Source organism: Crassostrea angulata, chromosome 5, assembly GCF_025612915.1.
Source record: "Crassostrea angulata isolate pt1a10 chromosome 5, ASM2561291v2, whole genome shotgun sequence".
NCBI classification, from domain to species: Eukaryota; Metazoa; Mollusca; class Bivalvia; order Ostreida; family Ostreidae; genus Magallana; species Magallana angulata.
This window is the reverse complement of record NC_069115.1, coordinates 25,180,788-25,194,908: the sequence shown is the minus strand read 5'-3', so window position 1 is coordinate 25,194,908 and position 14,121 is coordinate 25,180,788. Positions and strand designations below refer to the sequence as shown.

The window sequence follows — 14,121 nt, the reverse complement described above, 5'->3', positions numbered from 1 at the left end:
ACTTTGGGTTTACTCTAGGTTTACTTTGGATTTACTTGGAAATGCTTTTGATGTCAACTGTACGCAACTAAAGTATAAAGCAGACCCGTCCTTTATCTTAGCATCCTACTGCCTGTTATTCCTGCCCCTTGTATATTCCGAATACACAGGTAGCGTCTATTTTCAGGGGTATACTTCTGACTGGGTTTACTCTCTGTGTCCACTCTGGGTTTACTTTGGGTTCTGGGTCCACTCTAGTAAACCCGGAGTAAACCCAGAGCAAACCCAGGGTTTGGTTGGGGTTTACTTTCTGTTAGGTTGGGTCTGATCGGTACTGTATCCGTCATCAAGACATTCAGGCTAAATTATTTGGAATGATTAAAACTGAAAATTGTATACGGAATTATAATCATAAGAGTATATATTTGTACAACTGCACAAAGCGCTTTGAGCTATCCGGAATGTGAATCTTGATTGTTTAGCGCTATTGTAGGAATAAGAATTTTAACCAGAGATTGCGTCACTGCAGTGTCAATCACGGGAAGACATGAAGCACTTCTCATATATATTTATGATAGGCGATTTATGCAGTTGTTTACGCTTTGAACAATAACAAATTAAATATACATGTACATGTATGTGCAATGTATGATCATTAAATTAAGACTCCGTAATTTCCCTTTCATTGTAACCTTGGATATGACTATTCTTCAGTTTGGCTGGAAGGTTCCAATTTATGGTCAGTGTCTCAGTGATGAGATTGCCTGAGCTACATGTACATTTGGAAAAGTTTGATTAATTTAGATCGAAGTAGAACAGTGTTGGATTATAAAATGGCATCTGGATATATCGGTATATCTCAAATCACACAGAAACAACGGTGTCTCAAGTCATACAGAATACATCGATAAATGTTATTCTATCTGCGGGTTTGAAGCGTCAGGTAGAAACATTTCTGCAAGGTGTGCATTACTAAAATTAAAGTTTACAAAGGATTGTTGTGAAAAATCAAAATTTCAAAAAAGCGTTATTTATTTTTTTATTTACCTGTACAACAACTCTGAAAACATGGAGTATCCATGTTGAATTTTTTTTTACAGAACAATATACATGCACAGTTTAAAAATTGTACAAAAAAAGTAACATTTAGATAAATAAATTTATACATGCACCTGTTTAAATAATAATTTAATTTTCAAAAAGTAAAAAAAAAAAATATTGAAATATTTTCTTGAAAAAAAAAACACAATATAAAACATTAATAATCCATGTACTAAGTATTTTTCATATTTCTCTTCATTTATTTGTTCTAAAATTGTAATATCTATAATTTTAAAGCTTTCCATTTTGTCTTGTGATATTAAAAACACTTTCATGACTTGTGTGTTGTCATGCAAACAAGCAAAGGAAATTAACAAATTTTAGATCTACATCATGAGATGAGCCATGTACATGTATAATGGCTGCGTCTATACAAACTGTTCTTTGCATTAAGAATCCCCATCTTGGTTTGTACATGCTGTACCAGCTAATCCAGAACTTTGTCCATTCGAGCAAACTCCTACCGATAAACACAATAATTGATTGTTAAAATTCTATCAATGTGATATGGTATGACCATGGCTTCATCGAGTACATAATGTACTTACCCTTTCTCCGGTCATGCACCAGTACCCACAGCAGCATAGAGATTTTTTCTCTATGACATGGTATCCCTGTCTTTCATACAAGTGTTGGGCTCGGTTAGTTGTAGCTACCAACAGATAGATAACCTGAAGGATACAAACACAAACGCATCGAAACAAACTGTATGGAATCAATATCCGTAGACAATTTATCATCCAATACATATTGCCAATTAAAACATAATAACATGTACATGTACCTTGCATCCCCTTTTCTTGGCGTCTATTTCAGCCATGTCTAATAGAACTTTTCCTATGCCCTTTCCTCTGAATTTCTCGTCTACACATATAGGATCCAGATAACATTTTCCGGCTGGATAATCTTTCGGGGTTCCCAGTTGTAAAAGCCAAAGGCTACAATCATAGAACACAATGTAAGAATGGGTTGCTATTGAAAAACAAAAAGGTTGCGACTGCTAGTCTCGTTACAAATATTAACCAAACTTTAGCCAATTCATTAAAATCACAACCATTCAATGTTGAATTTTTATTTATGTGAAGACAATTCCGTACATTAATCACAAGATTCCTTCTGGTGACCATTTGACTTTTACTACCTGCTCATCTGCCACAGAATTATGTTTGTGATTCTAGCATGATATATAGTTACGGACACTTATAATAATGGGCCTCATCCATCTGAATTGATGATACAATCGTTCCTTTCACAAAGAAAGGTAATCCGAAAATAGGTATGTACATGTACAGAAATATATTCAATTCAGAATTTTAATTTCTCTGTTTGTAGCAGGCCCTAGTTAAGGGGTGGTTGCAGGAAGAGGGGTGAAGGGGAGATAATGAGTGAAAATAGGAAATATGAAACGATTAACTCGCGAAACGACGCCAGGCATTGCACTGGACGCATTTTGACCAGAACCTTTGGCTCGGGTGAGCTAAAAAGAATAGGGATTGCAGTTACTTACCCACACAGATCACAACAGCTGAGTGGCGGTATATCTTCACTTCTATCCCTTTTAATGATAAATATGTACAAGTATGTATAATAGAACAGTACTCCATTTAGAATGCAACGATAAATTCAACCGTAATTCTTTTTAGTTTCCAAATTGGACAAACGTTATTGCGTTTATATAAGATATTATATATTTTTAGCTACTAAGATGCTTTGTATAGAACCGGTCTATATAAAACTTAGTCAATGTTTGATACTGACGGGAAAAGTTCCGCGTCTCCATGGTAATGTAAAACACAAGTACCAGCCCTCTCTCCGTTATATTCGGCAATGAAGTGTCTTTCATAAAACAGTGGAGGCCTCCCTCTCATGTGGTTGGAATATATAGTATTCATCGCGGGTAAACTGTAAAATCAGGGTTAATTAAAACATATGGCTACGGCTATAAAAAAAAATGTATAAAAAATTGGCCCGTGTAGACAAATGCAAGATATTTTGGACTCTGTGTCTCAATAAAAGGACCTTGCTACTGGCCTCAATATTTAGACGAGCGTACTTTTGATTCAGATTTCACTTAATTTTACAAAAAGTCTATAGATGAAAGAAAATAAAGACAGAATTCAGTTTTACAGCTCTGGTGTTTGGGCCATTGAACTAAATTTTAAAAATATAAAGTTTAGTAAAATTAAGTATAATATAGATTAAACCATCCGAGTTGACCATTATTTTATCTACTGGGAGCTAACGTATGCCATCCTCCACACCTCTGAAAGGTTTGTTGATACATGTACATTTAAATCGACTGATTTATTGTAATGCAAAAATGGAGGCACCAATGACAAAGATGTCCCAACTTCAGGACAAATTGTGGTGGGAACAAACCTTATTCTACAAAATACTTCAAATATATAAAAAAAAAATTAATTTCGAAAAAGAAATTTATTTTCGCCCGAAAAAGAAAAAGAGACAGATCATACCTTGCTCGACTGGTAGCATGAACGACTTTTCGTTCAAACGCCTCAATCACCAACTTTCCTATGAACTCCCTGTCTTCTTCTGATTCAGTGGCATTCCGCACGGACACCGGGCCACGCCTCAGGAGTTCTGTTGGTTGGACATGTCCATCTTTCTGTCCAATTGGTAATGGCTGCTGTGTTGTTATTGGAGTGAAGTCCATGTTATATAGATGTGATCAACTGTAGAAAGAAAATGGTGCACTAGTACAAGCGCTTTATACTTTTTAAATTAATTTATAGCCAAAAATGGAAAAAAGGTTCTATCTATTATATTTTCTGAGAGAATCACGTACCCCACTTCTATTCATAATTTAGGATTACATACATGTATATATGTAAGATTTTGTAAACGAATATCATTTCCATTTTTTAACAAAAACATATTCTACATAAAGCCATTGGTTTTGCTCGATAAAGGAAAGTAGTAAAAGAGACCAAAAACAATAAAATAAAAAGATCACGTTATATCTAATAATTTAATATATATTCGCTGTAAACTTTTAAAAATTAACATATCCGTGAAATAACAGATGATTTATAATCGATCATGATATTGGACTACTGCTTGACAGAATATCCGTAACAGTGGTGTCTGAAGCAAATTGAGAGTGTGTGGGTGGGGGGGGGGGGGGGGGGGGTAGACTAATCCTCAGAAATCTTGACAAAACCTAATTCCCAAATCATGAATATCCTAATCCGTGGGGGGGGGGGGGGGGCCTAATGGTCCAAAAAAAGGGTAAATTTAAGAACAATTACAGACCCTGAAACGTGCTACTAAACCTCTAAAACGAACCGTACCGTTCTGTGCAAGAAACGAACCGTACCGTTTACAAAACGAAACGTACCGTTCACAAAGCGTAACGAACCGAACCTTGCAACTGGTGTAGTAGCACGTTTCAGGGTCTGTATGTTTGCTGCGAGAAAAAGTTGAAGGGGGGGGGGGGGCTGAACCCTCTATGATGCTATGTGCCAAATGGTAAGGTCTAACTTTGTAAAAAAAAAAAAAAAAAAAAAAGTAGGGGGGGGGGCTAAGCCCACCCTAGCCCCCCTCCCCTGGTTCCGACGTTTATGCGTAAACAAATACACCTACATGTACATTAATTGCATATACATTTTTTTCTATTTTAGCTTGATTTGAAACTTAAATTAATTATCATTAATTAAGCTATGAAAATTAATATCACAAACAGGTATGGATACATTTTTTGTTTACTTTTAAAATGCAACAGGGTTTTCAAATATACTTTTAAAAAACATACTTAACTCGACATGAAACTAATCCACGTATATATTAGGAACCTATATGGTACTGCTACGAGAATTAAAAGGTACGGCCACACGATGCGATTTTCTGATGAATGTTCGCATCGTGTGACAGCACCTAAATGATATCCATATCTTTCGATTTTTTTCTATCAGAGGTTGAATATCCAGTACTCGGTTTAAATTCATAGTTATCGTTGGTAGGTCTCGCAATACTTTAATACAACCGAAGTTACTTCCCTTTGCATAGATATTTTGTAATAAATAAATTTTGAATAGTTCTTCAACTCACGTACCGTAGGCGTATACACAACCCGTAATGCGGGGAGTCGCCAAAGAGTATGTGCAGTTGGGGTTGCTCCCACGTATCCATAGGTGAGTTGATTTTTTCCGCTTCGGAGACGAGAAAAATGCAGGTCACGGCTTTTGTTGGCATTTATAAATAACTACAGTACAGGGTGATCCATAAATGCTGATTCCATTTTAAGACTTCATAAAACTCTTACCTGATGAGATAAACTGTTAAAATTAATAGGTAGCATTCTAATCTCCAGTGGATTAAATTTTACATCATTTGTAATGTACGGATAAAATCTACTTTAAAAAGAAGAAAAGACGTCATAAAATTGGGGTAGGGTTTTTTATAGTGCCCCATCTTTACCGAATGGCTACAAAATCTAGATATTGTACTTTGAGACTCGTTTACTTTAAACTGTAATCCGTTCTAGGGCGAACTGGATTTTGCAGACATATAAAACTTAATAGAGTAGAAGGGTCGTAAAGAAGAGTTCACCATGCAAGCTTAATTATATAGTGAAAGTAGAACTAAGGACAACTATAGACAACAAGGAAAATCAAGATCTCTATTTTGTCTTCTTTGACTGATCATCTGAAAAAAGCTGAATATGTTAGCAAATAGTATTTTCAATGAGATCCAACATAAGATAATTGTGAATAACAGTAGATCAAAGCATAAAAAATGAACCCTAAACATATCAAGAATGGTTGTGTGGTTTGAAACAAAATTGAAGAAAGTTTCATTTCTTTTAGGACTTAGCCCAGATGGTGACTTACTGCTGCGTTACTCATAACTAAGCTTGGTGTACACCTGGGGTGGGGATCTTTCACTCATGTTATTAAATGATCAAGTTATTAAATAAAACCTTAAAATCTCAAATATTTGAGCTGCTAATTAAAAGAAAGAGGGGAACCAAACAGAAGTGTAAAACAGGGTGCAATAGAAACTTGTCATAACAACTATATTTTTGAACCTGCAAAACGAAAAAACGTCAATTAAACCATAGGATGTAATTTTGCTATTTTGATGTAAATATTTAATGTCCCAGCACTGTTATGTAAAGCACCGCAAACTGCACTTAACCTACATAAATTAAAACTGTACTCTTTGCATATTCATACCGTATATTTCACAAAATTTTATAAAATTTGTTTTTTTTTAAACTTTGATGGGCATTCAAAACAGTATCAGATATTTTGGATCACCCTGTATTTCCAAAAATCTATACCGCACAGAAGACGGTGATCGATAGTCAAGCATTGAGCCGAGTGCTCCGTGCGTCTAGTAGTCTCTTACACTTCGAAATGTTTGACAGATTAACATTAATTTACGGCAATCAAATGGTCAAAAATGCATGCTTTGCAAAATCTATACTACTTGCATCTTGTAAATGAAACAATTAAAAGGGACCGATGGCCGTGACCAATTTTAAATTGTAAAAGTAAAGTAAAATACCGACGATTTTTAAAAAGGTCAAATTTATGTATTTTTTCTCTACTATAATTAATAGTTTATAGCTTAACAAATCATACCTTAAATTTTTAGGAGCTACATGTACATCGGATGGTTATTTAGTTGACCATCCGGCACACTTCAATTTAAATCTTAATACATATAAATCTTTTCCTAAGATAGTTTTAAACATAACTAAGCGTAATTAATCAATTGTGCATGGCGGGTTTTCGATGGTTTTTATGTTTTGCAACATAATATATCCTCTCTACATTTTTTGGTCAATTATATTGGAAAAGAGTTTGTTTTATGTATTATCAATACATCGCTCTGAATAAGTTCACCCTAAAAGCAAAGACTGAAAAGCAAAGTACAACATACATGTATGTATACAGGTATTCCAACACAAAGCCAAAGTTGTCGACATCCTCTATGACTATACATCTACATTAAAACTCGTTTATTTTATTGTATCATTTAAAAAATAATAGACACACTTTTGGCTTTCTATAATTATACCAGCATAATTTTGACGTCCAATAAAATGTAAGTTTTTAATGAACAGGGTTCCCAATTTTCAGATCCAGATCTCTTCGATTTTTAACCATGGGATACATGTAATTTGCTTTAAAATGCTTCAGAACATTCGTAGTTTCTGCAAACACCAAAAATGCTACACGTATATAATCTACAGGACATTCATCATCTGCCATCAGGGTTACAAACTTTCTGAATTATTCGATGCTCATAAATAGTACTAAATAATAAGTGACTGTAAAACGAGAAAGTTTGGCGCATGCGTATTTTAGCGCAAACGCAAGTGCTGATACATTGGCGCGAATAAATTTTAGCGCACACACCTAAACAAAACAATGCTACCGTATGGCGTGCTAAAACAAAGAGTAGGCTAACATGTCAAGCATCTGCGAACAGTAAAACAGAGAAAATTGCGACAAGTGTAAAACAGTACTAGTATACAATGTACCCCACTCTCAGGACTTCGGACCGGAGCGGGGATATAAATATGACACAACTACATGTATATGTAATTATCCAAATAATAAATCATATGTATCCTGCATGCAAAATCGTAGCACAAATTTTTTCATAGATGGGAAATTGTCAGCAAGGCCATACTGACATACACGTAATATATATTGTGCATGGAGCACCAAGATAAAATCAATTAAGTATTGATCGATACTATTTCAAATGAAGTGTGTTTCTGTACCTTTCTTTTGATTTACAATTACATGCCCACGCACGCACTTGATCGGAGACATAATAACAATGATTGTGGTGAGACCCTACCTTGTGCTCTGTTCTCCTCACTAGAATGAAAGTCATCTACAACAACTTGTACAAAACACGAGTTTAGTGGAATCTGTCTCTAAATATGTGCTTTATATCTTGAAATCTTGTTCCGAAAACTGTCCTCATCTCACGTAGAGTTTGGTCAACAACATACAGTCTGCCGAGTAATAAAATGTATATTTACGATATTGTTATGTATAACAATATCGTAAATATACATTTTATTACTCGGCAGACTGCCTGGGATTGGTTTGAAAGAGCAGAATGTTAGCTCTAACCAAATACAAATATAAACAATAAAATGCTTTCTTTGATGATTCATGCGGGTAAAAAAATGAAAATTAAAAAAAAAATTACATATTACCCGGTTATGCATTTTTTCTTCAATATCGCTACCTGTTTCCCGCATGAACCACCAAAAAAGTATTTTATTGCTTAAATAACACATAAATATGTATGGTAAACATCCATTTTTGGTAGTTGGTTTAATTAAAATAACTATTTCAGACTAATCTTTACTTATCTTATTATAATTAATTCGCAACATAGAGTTATTCTCCGAAGACACGAGACGATGCCAACTGTTTAATTATTGATTCAGTGTAAAAAGCATGCATGTGCTGCTAGCAATTTATTTATTTTTAAAACCGAATAAAACATTTTTAAAACAATTGAACGTCATCAAATTTGATCATATTATCCTATCGGAAACGGGTTAAAAATATTGCCAGCTAAATGTTACATGTACTAGTAATCCTAAAAGCGTTCATTTTTCCACCCCACTTCATTTCCAGTCGAATAAAAAGTTAAAAAAAATATTTTATAAAAATCAAAAATTCTACACAATAAACAACTAAATAAATTTGAAATTACGATTTTATTATAAGTCATGCAAGACATCTTACACCAAATTTGAAAAAAAGTTAAATAACAAGGTCCTCCAAATGAATCAGAAATTATTTTCATATTAATCACTTTGAAGAACATGTTGAGGGCCAATCAAATGATGGATTAAATCTGGGAAGTTTAAAGAGAAGTATATTTCCAAGGGCGCCACCCATCACAGACCAGCTATAAATGGTGGCCAGGCATTAAAACAGTCAAAATGATGCCTCAAATATGCAGAGTAAGAGCAATGTCTTGAAAGTTAATTGACAAATTTCTCAATTTAAAGAACCACAACTCTGTTGAAATAACCACTCATGTGAGAACATGAGTGCAAAGAAAAAGCAGCACAACAAATAATTATACTACTATAAAACAATTTATTAACAAAATATGTATATATTATTACATATGTATATAATGACACAACGATGACTTGCGTGGATGTTGATTCAAATGTGTTCTGATTAAGTTTCTTCAATCTGAAAAATATTGTATAGAAAATATAACTACTAAAAATAAAATAGAGACAAAAGTAATTCAAAGCTTTAAACTTTTCCATATACCGGTAATTATGCAAAAATTGTCAGGGAACGGGGGCCATATCCCTGTGGATTTTGCCGAGTTTGAACAGATTTGAAATGGGAAATATCTCTATTTGAATTATTTATCTTTAACAAGAGGCCAATTGGCCTTAACGGTCACCTGAGTAGCATATATCCAATACACAAACTTGTCATGGAGTCTCATATATGCATCTAATTAATTAGGTTTCATACTGGAGTAGAAAAATTATAAATTTGTAATGACAACCACATTTAATTCAAAAAGAACTGAAACCTATAATTTTGGTGAAAAACTAAAAGATCTGGTGTACAAAATAATGAATTTAGTTTTCCTTTCAGGTGTGTGGGAGTAAAGAAAATAATTTTTTAACGTTATATGCATTAACATCTATACATCCATTTTGGCCCTGCCCTAGAGTCAAAACCCATACCCCAGGGGACATGAAAATTAAAATTTCAGTAGAGGACTTCCTGGTAAACATAATTATTAGTCGTTTTTTTTATACAGATGTGTGAGAATAGAGAAGAAGATTTTTAAACATTATATGCATTTACACTTTATTGCCATATTGCCCCCCCCCCCCCCCATGTCCTGAACCCCTGACCCAGGGGCCATGAATTTCACAATTTAGGTAAAGGAGATTGTGGATATCATAACCATGTATTCAGTTTTTTGCCCACATGTGTGGGAGTAGAGAAGAAGATTTTCTTAGATTTAATACATTTTTACTATTTGGCCATATTGGCCCCACCCTAGAGCATGAACACCTAACAAAGGGGTCATGAATTTCACAATTTTAGTAGAGAGCCTCATGGACATCATAATCATGCATTTAGTTTTTAACAAATATATATAGGAGTAGAGAAGAAGATTTTCTAAGATTTAATACATTTTTACTATTTGGCAATATCGGCCCCACCCTAGAGCCTGAACCCCTGACCGAGGGGTCGTGAATTTCACAATTAAGGTAGAGGGCTTCATGGACATCATAAACATGCATTTAGTTTTTAACAAATATATATGGGAGTAGAGAAGAAGATTTTCTAAGATTTAATATATTTTTACTATTTGGCCATATTGGCCCCACCCTAGAGCCTGAACCCCTGACCCAGGGGTCATGAATTTCACAATTTAGGTAGAGGGCTTCATGGACATCATAATCATGCATTTAGTATTTAACAAATATATATGAGAGTAGAGAAGAAGATTTTCTTAGATTTAATACATTTTTACTATATGGCCATATTGGCCCCACCCTAGAGCATGAAAACCTAACAAAGGGGTCATGAATTTCACAATTTAGGTTGAGGGCTTCATGGACATCATTATCATGCATTTAGTTTTTAACAAATATATATGATAGTAGAGAAGAAGACTTTCTAAGATTTAATACATTTTTACTATTTGGCCATATTGGCCCCACCCTAGAGCCTGAACCCCTGACCCAGGGGTCATGAATTTCACAATTAAGGTAGAGGGCTTCATGGACATCATAACCATGCATTTAGTTTTTAACAAATATATATGGGAGTAGAGAAGAAGATTTTCTAAGATTTTAATACATTTTTACTATATGGCCATATTGGCCCCACCCTAGAGCCAGAACCCCTAACCCAGGGACCATAAATTTCACAATTTTGGTAGAGGGCCTCATGGACATCATAACCATGCATTCAGTTTTTTCCTCACATGTGTGGAAGTAGAGAAGAAGATTTTTGAAAATTTGGCTTTTTTTGCATATTTGGCCCCGCCCGTGGCACCCCAGGGGTGGTAGAGCCATAAATTTCACAATTTAGATTCTTCTTACCATAGAGATGCTTCACACCAAAAATGGTAACGATTGGCCTGGTAGTTTCCAAGAAGAAGTTAAAAATGTAAAATTGTTAACGCACGACGCACGGCGCACGACGCACAACGCACGACGACGGACGAAGACCAATTGCAATAGGTCACCTGAGTGACTCAGGTGACCTAAAAATGTTGAAAAACTTAGTTATTTTTTTTCCAAAATGTCAATAAATTTAATTATTGTTCCAGCATTTGACACAAAAGTTATCTGGCAGTGCTCCACTACCTAAAAGAATTTATCAATAATCTTCATAGTCTAACATGAGAAGTGATGGAGAATTGACTCACCTTTATGCTATACATAAATCCCAACCCACAGCAATAAGAAGACCACACCAAAGCCCATAAACACCGAGGCGACCAGAGAGACCAGGAGCTCCTTGGAGAGGTCCCGAGTGAATTTGTTGGAGGTTACTTCATAGCTGAATTATCCGTTAAGGAAATACATATACACCTCTAAAATATCTTACTTTTTTATATACATGTAACAACTTATTTCTTGACTGCTGATCATAATTATCTACATGCTTATGAAAGATGTGAAACATTTATAAATACGTGAATACATTAATATTTGTTTTCCTTTTGACAAATAATCAGATTTACTACAAGTTAATGTAAACCGATTCTTAGACTTCTTAGGCCAAAAATACATGTACTATTCGTAAGTTTCTTCAAAATGAAAATCAAATTATTAAATCAATGCAGCAATATTTAATTCAATATGAAAGTGCCTGAGAAACTAACCACTATTTAATGTTATTTATCATTTTTACAACATTTTTAAATATGCTCCATATGTAAAAGCCGAAAACATAGCTGACCTTCCACCTATATAAAACCTAACTTTCGTTATACTTTAAAACCATAACAAGGATACACAAAGAACCAGGCCATAAAGAAGATGCCGATTCCCAGCAGCACGACGGTCAGGTGTGGGAACACCGCCGGGTTGATGGGACTGACGTACCGACTCATCATCTCCACTGTCATGTCTGCCTACAACACAGTGTTAAAGGATTTCAAAATCAATGCTGTATGTGAGACCATATTGATGGACATAGAATACCAAAGTTTATTAAATATGAAATCTTTCCTGAAAAAAAAATTGTTATTCTATAATATATGAAGTGATTAAAAAATATCGGAAAGATTAATATGCATTAGAAGTTCAAATCAGAATATTTGTGTTGTGTTGTTGAGCATGTTGATAAAGCTGATACATGAAATGTTTGATACAAATTAACATGTGCCAGCTAGTTGTTGATTCCCACTGGTCTTTGTAAATACAATTCCTTATCAAAAGTGATCAATGAGACAAATAAAATGATGACTCGTTACATTTCTATGATTTATCACAACATTTAGAAACACATGTGACATATTCGTACATTGAATGTATCAAGACATTACTTAGCTGGAAAGAAACAAGGTTGACAACAATTTAAAAGCTTTTCAACACCCCTCTTATAGTCTTCACAAATTACTGTTTTCATCACTTATTGCATAAAATTTCAATATTAATCACAAATGTCTTTGTGTCCAAACTAAATTGATTTGCTAGAATGAAAAATATCTAGTTACATGTATTCTGTTTTGAAACACTTAATACAGGATGGGATGAATAATGACAGACCAGATCGGCATTCAAACCGAGGCTCCCTGAATATCTAGTCAGGTGCTCTACTAACTGAGCTACATATGTATCTGGCAAAAGTATCCACATCTTCACTAGCCAAGTGTCCGATTTGTTTTTCATGAGAAAATGCTACTAAGTGAAGATGCAGTATCCAATGGCAAACCACTGGACCCTCCACTTTGGAGGTTCATCAAATAGAATTTATAATTACATGATTTCCCCACTGCAGCCTCTAACTCTTCAGATTGGAGAATCCAGAATTAGCTTTTTACACCATGCCCATGATCTTTATTGTTGAACACCAGCATTGGTTAGGATATAGCTGCAGGTTTTCATTCAATTTAATTTACATCAAGATCGAGAGACGCCATTTTCACCTGTAAACAAACTGTACCACTCAACTTTACGGGGCTGGTGATGGTGTTTTAAAAACTATCAGAGAAGAATTGATTGGTACTAATTGTTTTCACAAAATTTGCGTATAAATAAGGTTAATCAGTCAAAAACTAGCGCAAGTTTTTGTGCGCAATGAATATACAATTTTTTCAATGGGTGGCACTGTAGCTCCGGCTTGGTCGTCCATCCGAATTCTTTCAAAATGGGAGCAACAGACCTGCAGCTATGGTTTGGACCACCCCCACCCTTCTACCAAAAGAACAATTTGTCTTTTGAATAAATCTTGCCTATTTTTAAGTTTGTCTTTAGTTTCCAAATGAAATTTATTTGAAATGTTCGTGTTGTATCAAGAATCAATAAAAATCATTGTGTATAACATCGGATACAATGTACCGGTTTTCTGCAGAGTGCTTACGTGGACAAAGTCAAATGTTACAAGTTGTCAGTGATTCATTTATGAATAAATGCACAGTGATTCATTACAAAATCCTGATCAAATGAATTAAATTTGAATTTAAAAAAAACGATCCTCAAAACTAACAAGCATTTCATTGTAAAAATGAATAAATACCATGTTGAAAATCGTGGAGATCAAAAGCGGAAGTGCCGGTGGAACAAGTGCGAGAGACTGCGCATGTCCAAGAAGTGAAAGTAGACTGGTTCAATATAATTCTGAAAAGGGGGTGATTTTTTTACAGTGACATAAACAATAAATGAAGTGTCCATAGTTATTCCGCAAAATGTCAAACTTTACTCCTCTATGCGTATATTTTGAAATGCAGTAGTTTATTCACTCAATTATCTTTCAATTTTTTTCATATAATAAATTTCATGCTCTCCTCTCGTCAGAAGTGGAACCGTCCATA

General features: G+C 34.5%; 2 protein-coding genes across 4 annotated transcripts; both read right to left on the bottom strand.

Annotated features, from left to right (window-relative positions):
• Nucleotides 1-999: 999 nt before the first annotated feature.
• LOC128184462 (uncharacterized) lies at nt 1,000-5,309 on the bottom strand. 3 transcript variants are annotated; one of them, XM_052853951.1, is made up of 7 exons: nt 5,160-5,304; nt 3,555-3,774; nt 2,839-2,982; nt 2,588-2,635; nt 1,865-2,018; nt 1,629-1,751; nt 1,000-1,540 (listed from the first exon to the last, which is right to left on the bottom strand). In XM_052853951.1, exons 2-7 carry the CDS (start codon nt 3,752-3,754, stop codon nt 1,508-1,510), a joined length of 702 nt encoding a protein of 233 aa, XP_052709911.1. In that variant the 5' UTR covers nt 3,755-3,774; nt 5,160-5,304; the 3' UTR covers nt 1,000-1,507. The 3 variants fall into 3 exon arrangements, with proteins under 3 accessions (XP_052709911.1, XP_052709910.1, XP_052709908.1); XM_052853950.1 differs by having other exon boundaries at nt 1,001-1,540; nt 3,555-3,773; nt 5,153-5,309; XM_052853948.1 differs by lacking the exon at nt 5,160-5,304 and adding an exon at nt 4,853-5,014 and having other exon boundaries at nt 1,001-1,540; nt 3,555-3,773.
• Nucleotides 5,310-9,165: 3,856 nt separating this feature from the next.
• Nucleotides 9,166-13,964, bottom strand: LOC128183590 (transmembrane protein 258-like). The gene is made up of 4 exons (XM_052852684.1): nt 13,827-13,964; nt 12,101-12,219; nt 11,509-11,642; nt 9,166-9,287 (listed from the first exon to the last, which is right to left on the bottom strand). The coding sequence occupies exons 1-3, from the start codon at nt 13,827-13,829 to the stop codon at nt 11,516-11,518; spliced, it is 249 nt and encodes an 82-aa protein (XP_052708644.1). The 5' UTR covers nt 13,830-13,964; the 3' UTR covers nt 9,166-9,287; nt 11,509-11,515.
• Nucleotides 13,965-14,121: the final 157 nt, after the last annotated feature.